Source organism: Magnolia sinica, chromosome 8, assembly GCF_029962835.1.
Source record: "Magnolia sinica isolate HGM2019 chromosome 8, MsV1, whole genome shotgun sequence".
Lineage (NCBI taxonomy): Eukaryota > Viridiplantae > Streptophyta > Magnoliopsida > Magnoliales > Magnoliaceae > Magnolia > Magnolia sinica.
The window spans coordinates 90,533,625-90,557,981 of NC_080580.1; the positions used below are offsets into that span (position 1 = coordinate 90,533,625).

Below are 24,357 nucleotides of genomic sequence, written 5' to 3' on the forward strand. Positions count from 1 at the left end.
CCGGCACCCCGCGACCTGTAATCGGCATCTGCGTGCGATCCTAAGTCGCATCCCGTATATCTGAGTCGACTCGACTCAAGACTTATACCCTAGCGACTGCGCCGTCGCCGCGGTTCCAACGCCGGGACTTGCGCACAGATGCGATATCCAGGTCAGGAGTTGTGGGCCTGTGTTTATTTAGAGTAAAACGCCACGCATTGCCAATTTCAAGAGAATCTCTATTCAAACATTACATCAATCATTCAAGTCAAGTACATACCCATCCCTCTCTTACCAACAAAGCATGACACTCATCTCTCTCCCATTCCCAAAGTCAACCAAGTCCATCCCTTCCTTACACACACCCATCCCTCTCATCCCATCCCTCTTACAACACCCTCTCATCTCTCATTCTCTTTACCATTTCCCAAGCTTCCATGAGAGAAAATAATATTTTTTCTACAAATGATCTTGACCATTCGTATTACTTATTGATTAAATTGTTTAGATTATTAGATAATGTAATATTTGTACATTTGTCGATAAATATGTGATGTACATACTACTGTATGGATCAATAATTGACTGTTCAACTGTTCAAATGTGAGATAAGTGGAGCATATTTTAATCCAAAAGAAAGTGATGCAGGATACGCAACCCAACACCCTAGATCTTGATTTTGATTTTTTTCACCTTCTTCCGCCAAGCCAGGATGAGCTACAACAAAGAAGGTATCAAGAGGAGTCTTCTAATCAGGATTAACATTGAAAAGGCAGAGGGAGATCAGATTTTTATCTCGATCAATTAATTATTATTATTATTATTATTTTTTTCATTTCTTTTGTGATTTTTGCTAGGTGATTGTATATACAGAACGAAAATACATTTGTGTGAAATTAATTGGACCCCACTCATATTGAGTTGGACCTGATTAGATCCGATTTTTACCCTGGCTTGTAACGCTGGACACCAACATGACCTGAATTCTAAACGGTCTGGAAGGTGGACACTCTATAATATTGTTACAATTAATATGAATACCATATACAAAAAATTAAATTTTATAAATAAAAATTTAATGTTCCAATCAATATAAATTTGTCACTGCCATGAAGAGAGCAGTATCTTTTTATATGTGCATGTTCATCTGCTTAACCAACGGCTTGGATAAATCTCGTGTTACATCTCATAGTAGGAACTAAGTCCTGCAGGCTAGCTCCACGTTGTATCAACAACTGCTAACTTTTGAATTTATTCGTTTGCATTTTGGTGATCCTGATCATGGATGGTACACATCAAAGGTGGGCCTCACATGATTATGGTACACATTCGATTAGGATCCACGTCAAAGTTGAGCTCCACATTATCGACATGGATTGATGATAGGTCACATATGATGGATGACTCATATTAAGGTGGGCCCCACAAAATGAACACTCAACACCAAAGGCTGGCTCCTAATTATTAATGATCCACATCTCAGGTGGGTCCCACATGATGGGTAGCCCACTTCGAATGTAGGACCCACATGATGGACAGTACACATCAAACTGAAGCCCACGTGATGGCAGAAGGTAGACCCCAAGTTATGGCCAAAACATTGATGGTGTGCCCATGGATGGCTCACATCAAGGTGGGCCTGACATAATAGATGGTCCACATCAAAGGCAGGCTCCCATGATGGACAGTTCACTTCGAAGGTTGGGCCCATACATGGACGGTCCACATCAAAGATGGGCTCCACATGATGTGCAGCGGACAATAAAGGTGTGCCCTACTTGATGGACAATTACAATGATGGTGGGCCCATGTGATGATGAACCACATCAAAGTGGGACCCACATAATAGATAGTCTACATCAAAGGTCAGTTCTTAATGATGAATGGCCCAGGTCTAAAACAGTTCTACATGATGGATGGCCCAATTTGAAGATGAGCCCTATATTATGGACAGTCCACATTAGGGTGGCCCAGCATGATGGATGATCTATATTTAATGTCCGACATGTGGATGATCAACATCCAAAGTGGGCCCCACATCATGGTCAGATAATCGAATGAGATATACACATCACAGTGGGCCCTATGCGACCGGAGTCTCATTCCAACCTTTTTTCAGGGTGTAGCCTAAGGGAGTTCTAAATGGTCGTGATTTTTGGGTCATGAAATGAAAATTAGGCAGTGTACCTAATGAACGGAGTGGATCTAACGAAAACTCCATGTACATGTCTCTAGGTGCACCAGGGAATGCTAGTTCTGCGAGCCTCGACTTATATATAATTATAAATACTTTGGCACTCTGACACGGTGATGGATGATACACAGGCAGTGAAAAATTACTCACACATTGCTTATGGGGCATATACATTATTCAAAATAAACAGGCCAAAATCATATGAATTTGTTCACATGTATCATATGAAAAAAGGAATTTTTACCAAAAAAAAAAAAAAAAACCTAATTTAATATGTAATTACACTAATGCTTATGTAAAATCTATCTCAAGCACTAGGTGCCACTTCATGTCAGGACAAGAGCCCAAAAACACTACTATTCTTGATTCACGCGGATCGCATGATTGTAAACAATGCAAAGATTGCTATTCAAAACCATCATATTTAGTACTATTATTTGTAATAAAAAATAAAAAATCAGGCTGACCTATGGTTCTGGTAAGTCACATCAAAGGAATAGTAGGAAGAGATATGCCACCCTTGAATTTTACAAGGTCCACCGTGTTATTTATATGAAATCTACTTCAATCTATTAGATTCCATACAAAAATTTAGGCTTGCTGTCCAAAATTCATATCCATTTGTGATTGATGAGGGCTACACTAGTGAAAATAATTTGGAAAGCAAGTATTGCCTTGTACACTATTCCAATCATGTTGTTCACCTGAATTACAAATGGAACTAATTTTTTTTTTCCCTTTTCCTAACATGGGATGAGCACTTGTGGTCAAGGTAAATTTTACCTAAACAACACAATCAGAACCACCCAATCCACCGACACATTCGCTAGGAGGGCAGATATTTAGTGAAATGATAATTATATCATGAGGTAGCTTGTTTTAAGGTATTGGATTTTAAATTTTATATTAATTAGTTAGTTTTTAGTTTTTTATATATATATATATATATATAAAACTTTCCAGAAATTTTAAATTGATATACATATTGGGTTGCACCTTTATTCTGATCACTCTGCCAATCACTTTGTAAGATTGACTTCATTTAATAGAAGCTAACTTTTATTTTCACATATTTCTCACTTTTTCATACACATTCCATAATGAGAAATCGAAATAATTTTTGCAAACATATCACATGACCAAACGAAAATAATATTTGCATGAACATCAAAAATCAATATAATGTTTATCCCGTTTTTCTTGATGGTGATTTTATATAAAAATTACTTAATGTATTACCAACTTGCATCATGATTTTAAGTGGATAGGGTTTTTACTGACTTGTGCCTATAAAATTTGAGATATTGAAAGCAAGTAATGGATTGGTATAGTAAACAACAGTATTTTCTTCTTCATATTCTATTTATAATAGATTTTTTTTTTAAAATTGTAATTGTCCATACAAATTTAATTGTTATTGATTCACTTGAATTTTGGATCCATTGCTTTATATGAGCAATACTCATATACTAAAATCAGTTGTTGCAAATGTACCTAATGAAGGGCCACAAAGATTTAGTGTTGGTTATATTCCTCTAATGTGTATACTTAAGAGTTCGAATCAAGGGTTGATTCCACTCCATATTTCATAATTAAATTACAAATAATATTCAAATTAATAATAGACATTTACATACATAAATTATGCTTTGATTGTTGTTAGATGTTGCTTCTTTCCTCTTTTGAAAGTTAAAGGACAAAGATAGTAATGTATTTAAGATAAGTAAAGAAGAATCTTCATCTTTATGGAGTGAATCTCTGCCATCATCCATCAGTTGCATCATCATCACCTCTTGAATTATCCTTGTTCTATCTGATCTCCCATTACCATTAACAGTCACAGCTAGAGTAAAGAGGAGCCAAACAATCATGTGCCGGTACAACACAAGAAACCATCTATGTTTCACAATTGCCTAATTATTTTGTTTGTCATTACCAAAAATATGACATGTAGATTGATTTGATGACTAGCTAAACTTGATTGTCTGCTTCTATTTTGTGTTGTTATTTGTTTGATTTTTGTGTTGTAAAATTCATGGATAAATGAAATTATAATTTATTTATTCTTTTTTAATGATGGAATTAGTAACAGGATGCCGTAGGTGGACCCACTCAAATGGTCCACCCTGATATTTTGTTATCTACACCTTATCCATAGCTAGTGACTGGGCATGTTTCTATAGAAAAACACATTAGATACATTTATTTAATCATCCCTACAGTTTAGTGTAGTTTTTCTATCCAAAATGGTGCAACATTATACTCTTGTTGAGTCCTACCAAAAATGAAGAGGCTGTTTGGCATCTCTAGTTATAAGAGCTTATTTGCTTGTTATAAAAGAATTAGCTTTTATTTTAAAAATAAATCATTTGATTATTTTCTAATTTTATCACTTAAACAAAAAATAAATAAATTTAGAACCTAACATAGGAACCTTTTAAAAAAATAAGCGATAGAGAGGTCATATTTTTTTAGGAGTTTAATTGACTTAAAGTGGGCAGACATCTTTAGCTAAATTTTGAACTAAAGTTTGTCCTTGAAATTTTTAGATAATTATCATCTTGTTCTCTTCTCTTCTCTTTACAATCGCTAAGGTGGGCCCGTAAGATGAACGACGTATATTAAAGGTGGGGTCCTACATGATGAATGGTCCACATCAAGGTAAGCCTACATAATTAATGCACAATCACATCAAAGGTGATCCCAAATGATGGATGGTCCACATTAAAAGTGGGACCCCTATGATGTATGGTGGACATTGAAGGTGGGACCATATGATAGAAAGTTGACAACAAAAGTAGGTCCATACGATGACTCGCCCATACTGAAGGTTAGGCACCACTTGATGAATGGTCCACATCAAAGTGGGCCCACATAATGCATGGTTCATATCAAAGGTGAGTCCCACCTAATGGATGGCCCATGGCCTACACAACGGATGGTCCACAACAAAAGGTGGACCTTTTTTTTATAGATGATGGACATCAAAGGTGGACCCGCATGATGAATAACCTATGTTGAAGGTGGGGACCCATTTGATGCACGGTTCACGTTAAAGGTGGGCCCAAATAATGCACAGTTCACATCAAAGGTGGGACCCACATTATGGAATGACGGATATTGAAGGTTGGGCCACATGATGGACAATGGACATTAAAGGTGGGCTCACATGATGAACGACCCATATTTAAAGTAGGCCCCACATAATGAATGGTCCCCACCAAGGTGAGCCTCTCATAATGGATGACTCACATCAACACTTTACCCTTGGAGATGTACAATCCACATGAAAATGGGCCCCACCTAATGGATAATCTACATCCAATATTGTCTCGCATGATGGACTGACTTGTGTCCAAAATGGTCCAACATGGTGGATGATCCACATAGAAGGTGTGCCCCACATGATGGATGGTGGTCATCAAAAGTGAGCCCCACATGATGGACAACCCGCATCAAATTTGGGGCCCACATGATGGACACATCAAACGTGGACTCCACCTGATGGGTAGTGGACATTGAAGGGCCCCACATAAAGGGCAATTAGCATTGATGGTGGGCCCTATATTATGGATGACCTACATCAAGGTGGGCCCCAAAAGATGGATGACCTATATCAAGGGCCCCCCACATGATGGACAATCCACATCAAAGGTCAACCCCTGATGATAAATGGTCCACATCCAAGATGGGGCTCGCATGATGGATGACCTACTTTGAAGGTTTGGCCTACACAATGGATGGTCCACATCAGTGGTAGGCTCTATATGATAGATGATCCACCTCCAACGTCCAACATAATGAACAACCCAATTGTCTTGAAACATGAAGATCATAGCCATCCATTTTTTGCCATTAGGGGCAATATCCGTATATGATGAGATCCACCAAAACAAAAGTCCAGATTATTCTTACAGTAGATTTGTTGTAATTTTTGAAAAGTGATATCAACTACCTCAAAAAAAAAAAAAAAGTTTATTTGAAGGTTTTATCAAACATGTTTATTTCAAATAATAAAATTTTTAATTAAAAAAATAATTTTACCAAATAAGCTTATTTAAATAAAGCTAGAATAAAAGAACTTATCATAACTCTTATTTAGAATCTTATTGAATTAGATTAGAGATGGTATTTGAGGCCAAAGTTATATACAGCACTTGGTTGCATTGCGTAACTTGAACAATCAAATAGATCATTGAATTTGAAACTATCAAACATTTCAAGATCTACCATACCAAAATCAGATTGATCTAATGATCAAATGCATGATAGATTCAACCTTGCTTTATAGCCATTCCTTTCCAAACGCATGGATGGTATGGTTAGGATTGCCTAACCGAAGTGATTCTTTAGAAACGTAAGCAATCCATGGTGGCAACTATCAAATAGCTGGAACGAATTGTTGGTTAGACTTCTTCTTCTCTCTCTTTATTTATTTATTTATACAAATGATGTTGACCATCTATATTAGGGGTTGTCGATGAGATTGTCAAGATTATCAGATCATTGTAATATTTGCATGCTAGTCCATAAATATGTGGCGGAGTTAATGGACAGCCTAAATCAATCGATTGGATTGTTCAACTGTCCCAATATGAGAGAACTCAAGCATCTCTCTTTTAACTTATTTATATATCTTTTAATGGAGAAAGTGTATAGGGTGCGCCGATTCTAGCCTGATTTTTTCGATGAGTCTTTCTAAGATCCGAGCCATTTATCAAGCAGTGTGCACTTTGAACATATCTTGCACTAAAAATAATATTAGCAGATCATCAAGAAGATCACAGTTGCATAGGAAAAATCAATACTAATAAATAAAAGTTAAATGGTCCATTTAATATAAATCCGTGGTTACCATGATGAGTGTTGTACCTTTTTTTTATATATGCATGATCATCTATTTAATGAATGACTTGAATCGATCATGTGTGTCATCTTATAGTGGGAACTAGGTCCTGCATGGTAGCATGATGCAGGCTCCCCATTGTATGAAAACCAAGCTAACTACTAGCTTCAAAATTGGCATTTTGCATTTTGTTGACCTTGGCCCACTTTGAAGGTTAGCCCCACACGATGTATGGTTCACATCAAAGGCCACATTATGGGCAGTGATTGATGATGGGTTCTATACGATGGATGACCACATTAAGGTGGTCCCCAAAGGTTGAGCTATAATGATGAATGACCTCCATCCAAGGTTCATTCCATATGATGGACAACTCACTTTGAAGGTGGAGCCCACACGATCAACGGTCTATATCAAAGTGAGTTCCACATGTTGGCAGTGGACATTGAAGGTAGGCCCCACATCATGGACAATTAACATCAATGGTGCCCCATGGATGGCCCACATCAAGATGATCCACACAAATGGTTGCTTCACATTAAAGCTCAGCCCTTAATGATGAATGGTCCACATCCAAGGCATGCCCTGCATGATAGATGGTCCACTTAGAAGATTGGGCCCACACGATAGATAGTCCACATCAAAGGTGGGCTTCACATGATGGGAAGTGGACAACAAAGCGCATCCCACCTGGATAATAATTACAATGATTGTGGGCTATACATGATAGATGACCCCACTTCAAGATATGCCCCATATAATGAGCATTCTACATCAAAGGTTGGCTTTTAATGATGAATGACCCACATCTAATTTAGGCACATGCATGATGGATGGCCCACTATAAAGTTGGGCCCTACATTATGAACAATCGACATTAAGCTTGGTCTACATGATAGATGATCTGTATCTAACGTCCAACATAATATAGATAACCCACATCAAAGGTGGGCCTGCATGATTGCCACATCATGGAGTGGCATATAAACATCATTGTGGGCCCTATGCAATTAATGGTGTCCATCTTATACCAACTTTTTCTTAAGGTGTAGCTTAACTGCATTTTCCATGGTCATGATTTTTTGGTTATGGTAAGTAATTAGGCAACGGAGCCGATGGACATGGTAGATCTTATAAAGGTATACATGACTAGCTATGCTAGCCCTGGCGGATTCACTGCAACTAGAGCTATACATGAGTCGAACCAAGTCGACCTTTGCTCGGCTCGGTCTTCGAGCCCAACTAGCCAGCTTGGCTTGACTCGGTTCGGTCAGCAGCTCAGGCTAATTCGAGTTGAGTTTGAGCCTGTGCGGCATCTTCTCAAATACATGGAGTATACCTTCAATTTCTCACAATATGCAAAACAACAATAACAATTTACAGGTATTTCATCAAACACTTAGCAGGCACCATCAAAATCAAGATATAATGATAGTTTCATAATGAAATGTTTCTTTTTTAGTAGTGATTTGTTTCATATCCATACCTTCTTCGTCACCAGCCAATCTCGTGGAGAATATATACACCTGAAACAACACCTTGTTGAGTCATTTCATTAAACAAGGTGAGCAATGTCAATATCAAAATAATTGAGTCACTGAACTTGTTTGATCTGATTTTGATTCGAGTTGCGGTTCGATATGAGTCGATTCAAGCTCGGATTTGATTCAAAGTTTTTCTGAACTCCAAAAATCAGCTCAACTCGGCTCGAACTCAATTTCAAACCGAGTTGAATCGAGTTTTTTCGAGTCTAGTTGAGCCAGTTAACCGAGCTAACTTGGTTCATGTACAGCTCTAGTTGCAACCCTGCATCCAGCCAAGTGGATCTGATGGTGACTGTGGAGCCTACCTCCGTGTATGCATTGTGTACCCACACTATTCATTTATTTTACCAGTTTATTTTAAGACATGATCCAAAAAATGAAGCAAATACAAATTTAAAGTGCACCACATCACACAAAACAAAGGTCATTGAAGAAATCTTACCACTAAAATCTTTTACAGGTTGACCAGTACTCCTTTCCCATCCAACCTGTTAGTAATGCTGTAAAACACAAATTTCAGCTTGATCCAAAACTGCAATACCCCGAGAAACAAAGCTTTTAATGATGGAAATTCAATCCCTAATATGTGGTCCACCTGAGATTTGTATCTGCTTCATATTTTTTTGTTTAACATATCCTAAGCTGGAAAAACAGATAGACCACACATACATCGAGGTAGGCCCCACGGCACCCACCCGGCTGAACCAGGTTGCACCTAATCCACGAGAAATACTTTGAAACAATGATACGACAATGGATGATAAGCCGGCAGTAAAAAATTACTGAGAAATTGCTCACGTGGCATATGCATAATTCAAAATAAACCGTCCAAAAATCATGGGAATTTATTTAGATGTATTGGACGGCAGAGATGAAAAGTATCCAATGATCTTATTTAAAAAGAAAAAAAGGCCGACGAACCAGGGATTAGTATTGTTCAATTAACCTTATTTTTATAATTTAACTTAATAAAAGCAGTGGATTGGACTTTATCCGGTCTAGTTTTGGGTTAATAAAAGCCACGTGTACCATTTTCTAAGTGCCTGCGTATCAAGCATCATACGCAGCCGGAGTACCAAATAACTCCTCTACATATACACCATACACACACCAAGCGTCCTCTTCGATCTCAACCAGAAAAGAAAAAGAAAAAACAAATTTTAGGGTTGATCCCAAAATTGAAGTAAATCCAAAGCTCAAGTGGACCATTACACAGGAAACAGTGTGGAATAATGATTTCCACCGTTGAAACCTTCCTAGGGTCTAAAGTAATTTTTATTTGTCATCCAACCTGTTCATAAGATCACAGAGACACGGATGAAGAGAAACCACGAAATCAGCTTGATCCAAAACTTCTTTGCCTCCAAAAAATTTTCAATGGCAGAGGTTCAATCAAACTATTTCCTGTGGTGTGGTCCACTTGAGATTTTAATTTTATTATTTTTTGGGATCAAGACATAAAATTATATGTTAACATGGATTAACGGAGTGGATAAAATAAATAAATAACAATGGACCCCACACAGTTTACTCAGTACGCTAAGGGTACTACGTTACTCAGTACGCAATCCGCTTCCGCCGGAGTATCAAATAACTCCTCTACATATACACGATACACACACCAAGCGTCCTCCTCGATCTCAACCAGAAGAAAAAGAAAAAACAGAAGAAAAAGAAAGAGAGAAGAGAAAATGATCTGGTTGGAAGCAGTTCTTCCATTAGGAATCATAGCTGGAATGCTTTGTGTTATGGGAAATGCTCAGTATTACATACACAAGGCTGCCCATGGCAGGGTATGATTTTTAAATGAAATCCAATTTTTATTTTTTTTTTCAGGGTTTTTTTTTTTCTTTTGTAATTTGAATGATTTTTATTTTTATTTATTTATTATTCTGAAACAGCCAAAGCATATTGGAAGTGATATGTGGGATGTTGCTATGGAAAGGAGGGATAAGAAGATTATGGAGATGATGTCTTCTGCTGCTCAAGATTGAAGGTCAAATCTCTCTCTCTCTCTCTCTCTCTCTCTCTCTCTCTCTCTTCTTTCTTTACTTTGGGTGTTTGGATTCTTTTGTTTTTGTGGCAGTTTTGATTTTTCTGATTTTTTTGGGGGTTGATTGTTGATGGGTTTTGCTAGATTTTGTTTTTGGGATTTTTTTTTGGGATGAGTGTTTATTGGTTGTTTATGTTTCTGTTATTTCTTGGCATGATGGTTGATGTGTTTTGCTTGATTTGGTGTTTGGATTATTTCTTTCTTCAAAATTTGAAAGTACATTGTTTTTAATGTTGTTTTTGGCTTGAGATTGATGGATTTTGCTGATTTTTTATTTGGATTTTTTTTTTCTTTTGGATTTTGGGTCCTTTTTTAGATGGTGAAGCGCTTGTAAGACTGATAACTCAATTTAAATTGTGAGTCTTCTTCACTAAGTCAATTTCCTAACTTGAGGACGTTTCCTAACAATAGCTCCTTCAGTGCGAAGTCTACAGTCACGGATTCCATACCTGCTGGCAACTTGTCAAGAGATAGTCTCAATATCTCATTCATGCAGGTTTTTTCACCCAATCAAACACTATGGCCATTTTGGGATCAGGGAAATGAGGCTATGGGTTGGACAAATCCATGAACTTGTCAAACTTATGGATTTGAATTTGGCAAATTCCAAAGTCCATTGTTTGAGAATCACAAATCCCTACCCTAAATCCCTCACTCCAAACAGCCCCTAAGGGATTGTTTGGCTCCTTGGATTTAGATTTTAACTTAGGAATCCAAATACAGAATTTTTAATCCCTGAGATCTTCATTCTCTTAGTTGTGTTTGGTAGCTTAGATTTTCATTTCTGTTGAATTCAGATATTGTGTTTCGCAACCTGAATTTTCAAAAAGGCCACTTCATAGATAGGAAGAGAGTGCAGTTATGATAGTTGGAGATGATTGAAAATCCTCGGATTTTGCAACCCACGTTCTAGAGAAGGATAAAAAAAGAAGAAGAAGTGGCCTTTTGTGGAATTCAGAAAGACGCTGTTTTTGGCAACTTGTATTTTCAACCTGGATTTTCAATAAGGCCAATAGACTATTAGATAGCTTTTGATTGTAATCAATGTATCTAGTAGTCTATTACATTTCTCTTTGGGAGTTTTATGCTCTCATTGTTGGTCCCAACCTAGATAAAGGAGGGTTGTGTCAAGTTGGCAGCTGGGATCAAACTTGTGCCATAACTTCCACCATGAATCTAAACAATACGACATTTCAAATGAGTGTAATAGCAGAAAAGGATTCATGTAGCCAACCACAATTAGTTAGGATACGGTTTAGATGATGATGATGATTTTTTAAAAAGGCCACTTCATAGAGAGCAGGGAGAGCAATTATGACGGATGGAGATGACTAAAATCCTTAGATTTTTGAATCCCACCTTTTAGAATAGGAATAAAGAAGTTTTTTTTTTTTTTTTTTTTTTTAAGGATTTTCGATCCTACTAGATATGAAATCCACCCATAATCCACAACTGCCCAAAATCCAACTTACCAAGCGACACCTAAGTGTGTGTTTGGATGAGGTATAGGTAAAATGTGGACATGAAAAACTAACATGGAATCCTCAAGAAATGGAAAATTGCAAATTTCTTGAATATCTAAAAAGGCCACTTCTTTATCCTTCTCTAAAAGATATGATGCAAAATCTAAGGATTTTCAATCCTCTCCAATCGCCATAACTGCTCTCTCTTCCTCTTTATGAAGTGGCCTATTTGAAACTCTTGGTTGAAAAGATGGTCTGGAGCATGGTATCCTGAATCGGTTATGTAATGGCCATATCGTTTGTTACATAACGGTAATGGTCATAACTGTTACGCGTTACGGGGTTGAACTGGCCATTACATGAAAAATGGGCTGTAACAGTCCTATAATAGGTTTTAAAAGGAGCCATAACAGCTGATATGAAGTTCGTAACGGCCGTAAAGCCCGTATCATAACGGTTTACCGTTATGGAACACCTTGGCCAGGAGTTTAGTTCTAGAAATGTTAGAAGGGCATTGTTCAAACAATGAATGTTGTTTCTCATGTAACCTTGGATGTCTACATTGAACAGCGTTGTTAAAAGGCCTTGGTATCCATGATCTTTCAATAGGATCTTGGCAATGGAAAACGATTTCCAATCCTAATTTATTTATGTAAACAGGAAAAAAGGTAGATTTTCTTGGAAAACCTTTTTGATTCCAATTTCCAAGGTATTCAATGTCCCCAAATACCCCTTAAAGTATCCCTAACTGGGGTAAACACATTATCTATTGTGCAAATGCACAACCCCGCCAACCCCTTGATTAACCATCTCATGAAGAGGCTTTTACATTGTGTGGCTTTGTCACTCTCACAAATGAAACCGTTTTCATTTCCTAACCTCAATCTTCTTGAGCAAACTAAACACCACGGGCACTTGGTCTCTAATATACTCATTGAGCAACTGAATCGCCTTTTCTCACTTCCTATCATCAATCCCTCTTAGGGAATTGACAAGGTTCCTATACTTGTTGGGTAGTTTGGCAGTAGAAATTTAGACAACAACATTAGTGTAAGTGGCGAAGCAGGACCGTCGGGACATGATCCCCTTGATCTTGATAACATTGCATAACAACCACTTCATGTTCAACAATGTCATCATTGTCATGGCCTTGTCCCAGTTATTTGAGGTTGTCTTTATAGATAATATCACGCCCCGAAATCTGACACTTGCATTGACTAGACCCCAATCCCACATTCCAGGACATGACTCGTATATAATACAAGCATGAACCATAAATCACAATCCAATACATCAAACTATACAATATCATTCCACAACACATACACTTTTCAAATGTAAACAATAAAATATCCAATCGCCACTACTTAAAACTCAATCACTCTTCCACTATAATCTTTTACAATAATTCTTGAATGAAAACTTCAATGAGACTAGACTTATGAATGGAAAGAAATCTAAAATCCTTCTTTGTTCGGCACACTCTCCTCCACTTCGAACCCTTAAAATTGTATTTAAAGAAGGGGTGAACTTACAGTTCAGTGAGAGAAAAATCTTACAAGTTCCAAAAATCTGTTACTTTCCAAAAATAACACTTTCTAAATATAAAACGTTCCATGAACAAAACTTTTTATAAGTAATAATTCTCAAAGTCTAATTATTTTCTAATTATTTTCCGATAATAGTAATGTATAAAAAAAAAAAGCAAATTTTTAAGTACAACAGTTTTGCAAATATAGCAATTTATCAAATAAGGCAGTTTTTTTCTTCTAAAATAGCCAAATATCAAAAATCTCATGATGTGTAATGTCTATAATTGAAAATAATTGCAAGATAAGGATCAAGTTTTAGTTTTCAATAAGAGACATGCTTTCAACCATGGATGCAATGTGAATGCATATGTGTACGGAATGCCTTCATTTCCAATACAATAATCATCAGAACACCCGAGCCTTTTTATTATCTGTAGGCCAAAACCCTAGCCAATACACCCTCCTTCCAGTGTAAGTTCTCAATCCTGACATGCGTAACTCCACCTGGACCAAGGTGAGGGACCAACTCAACATAGTCGAGCAACAACACTTGTCTTCTCGTGAAAGTGTCACAACTCTAACATGCTTTACTTCACCCAGACCAAGGTGGACCAAGAGGTACCAATTGGGATTTAAGGTCTTTCAACCTAAGAATCGTAGAACCCCACTTATTTTGTTTTTTGGGAATTTCAACTCATGGGACTTCAATTCGTCCAACTATTTGCGAGTGTTTTGGAAAACTCAATGCATTGGTTCTTCTTGAATCATACATGGTGGAATGACAGACCACTTCATTCTAGCCTCAATGTGTTTTGAGAAGTTCACATGGTGTCCAGCCAACTGTTGATATCTAAAGTTGGAAAAAAAGAAATAAAAAAGACATCACCATCATAGCTTTGTCTTAGCCATTTGGGTTGGCTTTACAAATGTTGCCTAACCAATCATCAAGAGTCAAACAGGAATCCTCATATTGTCTGGGCAAAGGTTTGATGACTGGCTGCCCACTTGACATGAACCCTCCTTTACTTGGGTTGGGACAAGCTTGTAGACAGAGCTTATCATTTTGAAGAAGGCAATGGGGAAAAAATGTTCCTTGCTAAGTCCTAAGTCTTTTCAGACCTGTTGTACATCCTTTCCAAATCAAAATATCATCTTTCTTGATTATTTCTCATCTCTCCAAACTCAAGCTGTTGCCATGCTCCATCATGACAGTGCTCCTTTTCTTTTAGAGTTTTCATTATTCTTTAGAACCAAGGTATTTCATAACGGTAATGGTGGCTGTAATGGCCACCACCGTTTCCTTTACGATACGGGCTCTCTCTCTCTCTCTCTCTCTCTCTCTCTCTCTCTCTCTCTCTCTAATTGAAAAAGAAAAACTCCAAAAAACCTGTATCGGCTCCGTAATGGATAGTTAGGGGGCGTTACAGCCTTTACTGGGGGTGTAACGGGCTGTTATGGGTCATTTTTTCCGTAATGCCTGTTACGACCGTTAGAGCCCTTAGCATGTAACAGTTGCCACCGTTACCTTTACGTAACGGCCTTTATGGCCCCATAATGGCCATTATGGCACACTATGTTTAGAACTTTAACCCAACATTGATGTAAATCCTAGATATTACATCTCAGAACTTAAGCATTAGTTCTGAAATCTACGGTCAAGAGAAAAGGAGAATTAGATTAATCACCTATCTTGTTTGAAATGCGTTTTGAATGAATATTCCTCGATTGTTTTGAAACCCATAGCAAAGACCTTGCTGAGTCAATACTTAGTTAACCAATTGAATTCTACGATTGGATATAGTTTGAAACATGTCTGAAAATCGGTAGTTTGCTCATATAAATCTTTCCCACAATAGAAACTCTTCCTTTCTGCTCCATTCTAATGTGCATTCATTTAAGCATCTGCCACTTATTTTAACTATTTTTCTTCTTACCTTGGTCTTCTCTGTCAACATCCACAATACATATGGGTGGTGAAAGTGCCAATTCCAGAACTGGTCAGTTGCTTCTTCAAGCATGACTGTTGATGTAAATGAAAATCATCTGACTGCACTGTCTTCTGACTATGATTTACTGTCCAATGGCTTTTCCTGTCTGGTAACTTGAAAGGACCAAACTGCATCTGAGTCTAATGTGTGTAGGAGCTCGAATCCTACTCTCTGAACATGCGCAAGTGTGATCTTGGCAGTTCATCAGGCAGGCCCACAGTTATGCCTTCTGACCAAGAAATAGGCCCCTTCAATCATTTGGTTAGCCACAAGGGTACATTGAATATGGATTGTTGTAAAATTCCCTTACAGTAATCCATTTTTTCGTACATGTGCATTCATCCAATTGATGACTGATCAAACCTGCGTTTCTGTCCATGGCACATACATGATGAGGCCACACAATGAATGACCCAGATCTCTCACACGATTGCCAAATGTGGACTGTAGTATCTGAAATCTCCTATTGGGTGTTGAAGGTGACTCTGGTAATGCTTCCAAATGGGTGTCCTTAACTGAGCCGGGCCCCTGGAAATTAGTTTCTGTCGCTCTCCCAAATTATAGCTTTATCCTCTAGTTTGAGTGTAATTGCTTCCGTTGCATTGAGGGATGCGAGTGAGACTGCTGGTCCCCTGCGAAAGAGGGAGTGATGAGAGGGATCATATTGCTTTCACGGTTTGCAGTTGAGCCATCATATTTGAAGTTCAGCTCCTTTATGCATTAGCCTTTTGTAACTTTCTTTGCTGTCCTCACTCAATATATACTTACTTTGGAAACAGGGAGATATGATTGTTGCTTGACGCTGGATCCAATACGAACATTTCTAGGATAAGCTCAACTTACAGATCGATATGTGAGGCCCGTAGTGATGTTTTAGTGACATCCAATTTGCAGTCCCTAATGTTGTCCTTGGACCCCAAAAATCTGTCCGATCCAAAAATCAGGTGGGCCACGCCACAGGGAATAATTAGAATAGGGATGCCCACCATTAAAAACCTTTCAGATTATATGCAGGGCCTACCGTGTTTTTTCTATGCCATATAATCCATTCAAAAGATGCGTCCAAAGAGGACAAATGGACACACAAAAGATTAGGCCATTCCAAAACTTTTTTTTAGAATATGATCTACCAGTCTGAATCGCATGAAAATCACGGAAAAAATTCCTACAAATCTCAGGCCATTCCAGAACTCAGGTGGACCACAACACGTTATTTTAGAGGTTTCAGGCATGATTTTACATGGTGAGGTCCAACTGAGTTTTGGGATCCAAGGAGAATAGGAAGGTATCACATGATGGATGGATTGGATGTGAGTAAAACATCACGGTCACATTGATTCTTTACTGCTTTCAGAACTTAACCATTAGATATTTACTGGCTCGTGGCCAATAAGCCTTGTTCCAGACCGAACTCTTGCACAGGGTGTTGGATTTCCATGTTGTAAACCCAACCAAGATATCTTTTCAAGAAATCCTTCCTCTTAACGGGTGATTTTTTTTTTTTTTTTATATCGGTATCCTGGTATCAATAGATAATCTAATCGAGTCTTCCTCTTCTGTTTGGACTTTTGTGATATGTTGCTTGGTGATGTCATCCTAGAGTATCACTTTTAATAGGTGGTAAGCTTGTCACATTTGTGTTTGGATGTATGTCCATGCATATGCGTACACATATGCATGCACATGTTACTGTTGTACACTCATAAAACGTGCATGCGTGCACCTGCGTGCTAACTTATGCCCATGTATGCATTCATGTAAAGATTGTATAACCATGCCTGCATTTTATGATAAATGGGCAAAAAATTTAGTTGTATCACTCTAAATCATGCTGTTCAATGATCGCGGACTGAGATGAGACTTTTCTCAGTTAGATCGTTCTATAGCTCCCTTTCTATTCCTGAGGTTTCAGGATCCTCCGCTATCACAGGACCCTTATGGTTTATGGGGTTCCTCCTAAAGTCGCAGCTTTTGGATGGTTGGTGGGCAGGAATAGGGTCGTTACAATTGAAAATCTGCGTGGAAGAGGGATGCAACTCCCAAATCTAGGCCTTCTATGCATGCAGGAGAAGGAATCGGTCGACCATCTGTTCATTCACTGTCTGTTTGCCACTGATATTTGGTGGAGTGTTCTTCGTTTGGCTGGACTCTTTTGGGCTATGCCAAGCTCTGTGGAAGCTCTCATCAGTAACTGGCATGGGGTAGCTGGGGGAGCGGCTGGGAAAAGAAAGTGGTGAGTTATTCTTCTTGCGATGTTTTGGGCCCTTTGGGCAGAAAGAAATAACCACTGCTTTAGAAATAGTGCAGTGTTGAGGGCGGGGTGTTTTCGAGGGTTTTAGTTTTCTTTAGTGATTGAATTCCTTGATTGGATTGTATGGGGTTTGGGGGTTTGGGCTTTCGTTTCTTCTCTTCTCTTCGGGCTATTGCTTTTCCCTTTTTATTTTTCCTTTTGGTCTTCTTCTGGTTTGTTTTCTTCTTTCGAGTTTTTCTCTGTTTAATAGAAAAATATCATTGCCTTTCAAAAAAAAAAAAAATCAATCTAAATCAAATTTCTAAAACTTGCTGACTCAACTTGAAACTCAGCTGGGTCACAACTCAACTCAGTGAAATTTTGACAAATTGGCTTCGCTCAAAGGGTTGGGATCATCCGATCTGTGTGATTCTTGCACCATGCCTTTTTCCTAGTTGTTGGAGTGAATGAATGGTTCAGATGACAATAGGTCACCCTCTGTGCTGTTTAAAAGATTTGGGGATGTTGCTAATGCCCCCATGAAGGTGGGGACATTAGCAAAACCCTTTAAATATTCTTTGTAAGTACAAATATATGTACTTAATAGTTATTCCATATCTAGTCAAGTCGGGTCGAGTCAAGCGTTTGGGTTTTTAAGTAATGCTCTAAATAACTTATAGATCTCCCTTCTCTTTCATGTTTGTGCTTGTATTGATACACAACTCATGAGATCATATGGTTGCTATCATCTGACCAAAGTGATTTTTTCTTAAAACCCTAAGCAATCCAAGGTGGGTCTCCTATTGACATAGATGGTTTTGATTGATAATTTTACCTATTCTTTATGGTCTAGGCCAATGTTTTAAATATCGACGATATCGGCCTATATATCCCACGATAAATCTTGTATCCCACCTGGGCGATACAAAACACAGCTAGTGCCAATATATCCCACATGTTCGATCTGGTGATCATTTTCAATTTCCGGTCCCCTTTTATATTTTTGAAATTATGTTAAATCAGTGTCAAATAGTTATAAATCTATTGGTTCTTCATGTTTTGCACGAAAAATCATAGAGTTTGAGCTTTGATTTCGATATCCATTGGTTCTCCATATTTTCTTTTTTCGAATTTTTCCTTTAACTAGCCATCAATTCAAACTAATTTCAAAGTATTTAGGAGTGTTTGATGAAATGATCATTACATACACCCTAAATGTCATGCATTCAATTTGAATATAGTTGTATTAGTTCAGTCAAACAACGCATAGCTTGGGCCACTATACAAAGGAAACCTGTTATTTGCACTTCTTTTTTGAGATGCTATGATTTAGAAGTGTGTATTAAGAATTGCTCTACGCTATTTTGAAGCGGTTTTGGGCTTAAGGATCAATCTGAACAAATCGAAGCTTCTTGGAGTTAATGTCCCGTAGCAATCTATTCAAAATTTTGCCTCCATGCTTGGTTGCCGCATTGAGTCCTTCCCTACTTATTTTGTTGGCCTGCCCCTATCAGTGGGACCCCCGTCGAAGAGCATGTGGGATAGGGTCACCAGTAAATTTCAAAAGTACCTGGCATCCTGGAAATGCAGGTATCTTTCTTTGGGTGGTCGGTTGACGCTGATCAAAGCAGCTTTATCCAGTCTCCCCCTCTATTTCATGTCGTTATTCAAATGTCCGGGGTCGGTGCTTAAGACCATGGAAAAAATTCGAAGGGAGTTCCTATGGTTTGGTAAAGAAAATCAGCGCAAGTTTCATCTGCTCGAATGGACCCAAGTGTGCAAAGTTTTCAGCGAGGGAGGTGCGAATGTGAAGATTCTGAAGTTAATGAATTCCGCTTTGTTGGGTAAATGGGCTTGGCGATTTGCGCCGGAAAAGGATGCCCTATGGACTTTGATAGTTATAAGCAAGTACGGTGCTTCTCATGGGAATTGGTGGCCTAAGGATAGTTCATATTACAAGGCGTCCCACATCTGGAAAGGTATCCTTAAGGCCAAAAATCCCGTCATTGCTAACAGTAGGTATGTGTTGGGAAATGGGTCAGCTACTCGATTCTAGGAAGATCTATGGCTTGGGGAAAAGCCTCTCAAATTCTCTTTTCCGCGGATCTACCGCCTCTCTCCTGACAGAGACATCCTCATTAATAGATGTGGTTACTCCACTTCCGCCCACTTTGTTTGAGACATAACTTGCATCAGAAACCTTTATGATGGTGAGGTGGAGTAATTCATGGCGTTGCACGATCTCATCTACAAATCCAAGATCATCTCCTCGCAGCGAGACAGTATTGAGTGGATGCTTGACAAGTCGGTGGCATTCTTAGTCAGGTCCCTCTATGCCGCTCTTTACTCTGCGGACAGGTCTCCGGGCGATGCGACTCCTTTTGTTTGGAAATATCATGCTCCTCCTAAGTTCAGATGTTTCGGGTGGTTAGCGGCTTGAAATAGGATTCTTACTGTTGATAATCTGGCTAAGAGAGGCATGCAGATAGTCAACATTTGCCTGTGTTGCATGTGTCAGGCAGAATCGGTGAACCATTTGTTGGTTCACTGCTCCTTTATTTCTTCCATCTTCTCTCATTTCTGCGACCTCTTTTCCCTCTCCTGGTGTGTGCCGGAGTCCACTGCGAAGTTGTTGATAGTGTGGAACGGGGTCAAGCTTGGAAAAATCAAATTGAAGATCTGGCGTATGATTATTCTAGCGATTTGGTGGGCGGTTTGGAAAGAAAGAAACAAACGGTGCTTCAATGATAGATCGTCTGCTGCTAAAGCGGTGGGGGTTAGGGCTAAAAGGATGGTTTTAGAATGGGCTGTCAATGTTAAGGATTTGAATAGTGTGGATCTTTCTTTTTTAGCTAGTTAGGGGCTTTCTGCTATCTCAGCAGTTCGGCTCCTTTTGTTTCTTTTTTTGCTTTCCTTGTTTTTTCCCCTCTTTAATAGATTTTCAGTACGTTGTTTTTAAAAAAAAGAAAGTGTGTATTAAGATCTTTTTTAACAATTCCTGAAGTTTCATTAAAAAATTCAATCATTTTCTTGAAGGTTTCCCCATTTCCCCCAAAAAGTGTGATAAATTACCTGATACAAACGATATATCCCGTGCGATAACCGATACATACCTATATGCCAAAGATGTGATACATAACACGATACCGATATTTCGAACACAGGTCCAAGCCATATGTTTTTGCATGCAATCCATCAGATGGTTATAGTCATACTATCAAGGTGATTTTTTCAAGGTGACTCACAAAGAGCATGTCGGACCAAACGTATGGTCCACATCAATGTGTTGAAAACAGGAAAGATTCTCGTGTATTATTATGAAGGGATTTTTACCACCAAACTCAGAAATTTGGATTTCACCAAATAAGGTCTGCACAAATGGAAATCCCAGGGAGTTGCCTTTGGAGGGGTGTAATTATGCAAATGCCCTAATTAATTTCTCTTTAACTAGTGCAGTCGAGGATTGGTGGGCCAATGTGGTATGTTTACCAATCCACCACATCCAACTAATGGGCCCCACCATGATGATCAAACAAACTAAAAATACAGTGGATACGATCATAAGGTGGGACCAATGTATGCTACCCAGAAACATCAAAATTCACGTGCAGCCCATATAGGATGATTCCATCGGCCAGATTTATGGTTCCTGTAAACATCACCATGGGTTGCAGGTTGGATGTCATACTCATTACATTTTAAAGAAAAATTAAACTAGGGCAGTTTGGTATTTTGAGGCGTTATTTTATAAACCGCCTGTGAATTTCAGTTTGTTGAGGCATTATTTTGTAAAATCCGAATTTGTTAGGAATTCTGCAGTAAAAATCCCTATTATCAAATGCATATTTATGTTTGCAAAGGCGTTTATACATACACATTCACGTGCTGATGGTACTTCTGTAGGCACTGCATACCTTTGTCATTCAATTCATCCATTTTGGGTTATTTGTGCTATAATACTTATGGTTTCGATACTTTAATACACAGGAACTGTGGGTCAGGTGATAGACTTGCATCGAAATAAAGCGCTCGTTTCATCCAGCAGAACTATCGAAGAGATGGGCATCTGAGGTATCTTGGACTCTTTATTTTAAGACCATCCTGGACCTGATGTCTGTTTATCCACACTGGAGATTTTGTGGAATTTCGTGGACTGCACTTTTAGGGCTAAGGCTTGAGATTTGACTCCTCATTGGTTTGAATTAATCAATATTTGTGATGAACCCATGTTGGTTCTTTGCACTGTCAAGTGTCTATATATGCTTGGCTTATCCTAACCGTCCATATGGTGGGCCCTGCTAGGTTGTTCCTTGGTACGAAAACCACACCCATTTGAGGGTCAACAGAGTTTGCCCCGAGAACCTGGACTTAAATCCTTTTACCGTACATTTCGAAGGCCACGGTTGCCCGATCGATGTAACCTTCCTGATGCAGGCTGTACATTGTAGGACCCACCACATGGACCATCTAATTCCCATGGGTGGTGCTCATGAATGACGACACTACACATGCCAATCTACATTATGCATAGACATCCTACCTATGATCTTGAGCTTTGCTAAGCCTACACATGTAAAAAGTAGCTGATGAGGAGGCCACATGTGCGCCAGCATGGCACAGGAATGAGATCTAATCCATCCATCAGAAGGGTGCCGCTATGTAGATACACTGGCCCGATAATGAGGTTGGTCCATTAGTCAGGTGAGCCACAATTTATGAAACAAATGCTTGCCTGAAGTTTTCTAAGCCGTCCAACTGTTTCTAATACAGTGGCCCACCTAAGTTTACCAGCTTTATTTTTGTCTGAGGACATACAATCAGACCCACCTGATGGATGGCTTGGATATTCCACGTCTACTGCGCCCATAGAGCTCCATGATCACCAGGTTGGCAAACCATGATTGCATGCATCCTATGCATATAAAGAAGTTTGCTACGCACACGCATATACAGTTCTGTTCACGCACATGTACAAAATCCGAGCTGTCCATGTGATAGGCCATGTCTTTAGATCATCATGTGCAAAAATCAAGGGGGAATAAATGGGATTGAAGGTCAAATGATTTTTTATTTTTTATTTTTTATTCTATCCGTCCATTTATTATGTGTGCCTTGGCCCACCCTTAATTTTTGAGCCAGATTATCTGGACAGTATGGCACTGTGGAAAGCTTAGATGGTGCACATATGTAACATGTTGGCACATGTGCTGGCGTGTTGGTTAGCAGTGATGTACATGTGCTATTTAGAAGAGTTTTTTTTTTTTTAATTATTACTCTGGCATCACATGATGCTTGATATGCATGCACTCCAGAATTGTGATGTGTCATTGATGATGAACAACAGTCCCAAAATCAAGTTCGTCCAATTTTTGCATCTGATTTGTGGACGCTAGTTGAGATAGGACCATTGGATATTTTCTTTTTTAACCGTCCGATAAATGTCCCCCAATCCGATATTCAGATAATCAAATAATCTTAATTTTTATTTTTTTTAGTGCATGGTACATTTAACTGGGATCCGTAATTTGGACAGCTAAATTGGAATTACTTTTATTCTGCATATGCAATATCTAATTATTTCCGACCACCTGCCTATCATCAGTCACACTGCCAGAGTATCAAAGTTTCTCTTTTTAAAATTGGACCTTCCTCCCAAGCTTCTGATCACAAGACGACGGCATAACTTGAACCAACTATTCATTCAGTTTTTCAACTGCGAAAAAGTCATATAATCGTGACCATTCAATCTGTGGCCCGCAAATAGCTGCAGCTGGGTCTAGAGGCTGGTACCAAAAGCACATCAGCCTCAATGTGTTTTTTTTTTTTTGGATGGTCATACATGCACTGCAAACATGATTATTGTGCCCCTCTGCTGAAGCAAGATCCAAGCTGCGAATTAGGTGATCCTCATTGTCTAGATGTCTTGTATCAAATAATCAGGCCTGTCTGATAATCAGGTGGGCCACATTGTGTATATAGAAGTGGTGACTGCCTGTGATGAGAACAGCACTTGACCTTGTACAGCTATTTGCAGGAAATCGGCTTCACTTAGAGCTTTTAAACAAGATCTTACATCTTTCTTTTTTTCCCTCAAATATCTCATCCATGGTTGCTTTTTTAACCTGACATTTGTATTCTGCATTTTCAAAAGAACATGGATCCTTTAAGACGCATTGCATTGTGAAATTAGCTTTATGAGCGGATGCCCCCTTTGAGATGCATTGCATCGTAGAAGTAGTTTTGTGAGCTGACATACATATACATATTTTTAGCTAAAGCTCTTACTTGTGTACTTAAAATCCTCATTTATCTCCTGTGTTTTCACATTCAGTCGGCTTATATGTTCTGAATTCGGCTTTTCTAATGTGCAAAGATCTCCTAAAATCTTAGTAGTCTCCAGTATCTCCACAGTCAGCTTATGTGTTTTGGATTTGGCTTCCTAATACACAAAGATCTTCTAAGGCCCTAACCAAAGCTGTTTTAGATGGAAGAATCTCCAACTTTGGCCATCGTTGACTCTATTTTGGA

At 38.6% G+C, this 24,357-nt stretch overlaps 1 protein-coding gene across 1 annotated transcript; it reads left to right on the forward strand.

Annotated features, from left to right (window-relative positions):
- The first annotated feature begins 10,185 nt into the window (after positions 1 to 10,185).
- LOC131253674 (NADH dehydrogenase [ubiquinone] 1 alpha subcomplex subunit 1) lies at positions 10,186 to 22,072 on the forward strand. Its single transcript, XM_058254785.1, has 3 exons — positions 10,186 to 10,356; positions 10,465 to 10,559; positions 21,817 to 22,072. The coding sequence occupies exons 1-2, from the start codon at positions 10,255 to 10,257 to the stop codon at positions 10,555 to 10,557; spliced, it is 195 nt and encodes a 64-aa protein (XP_058110768.1). The 5' UTR covers positions 10,186 to 10,254; the 3' UTR covers positions 10,558 to 10,559; positions 21,817 to 22,072.
- Positions 22,073 to 24,357: the final 2,285 nt, after the last annotated feature.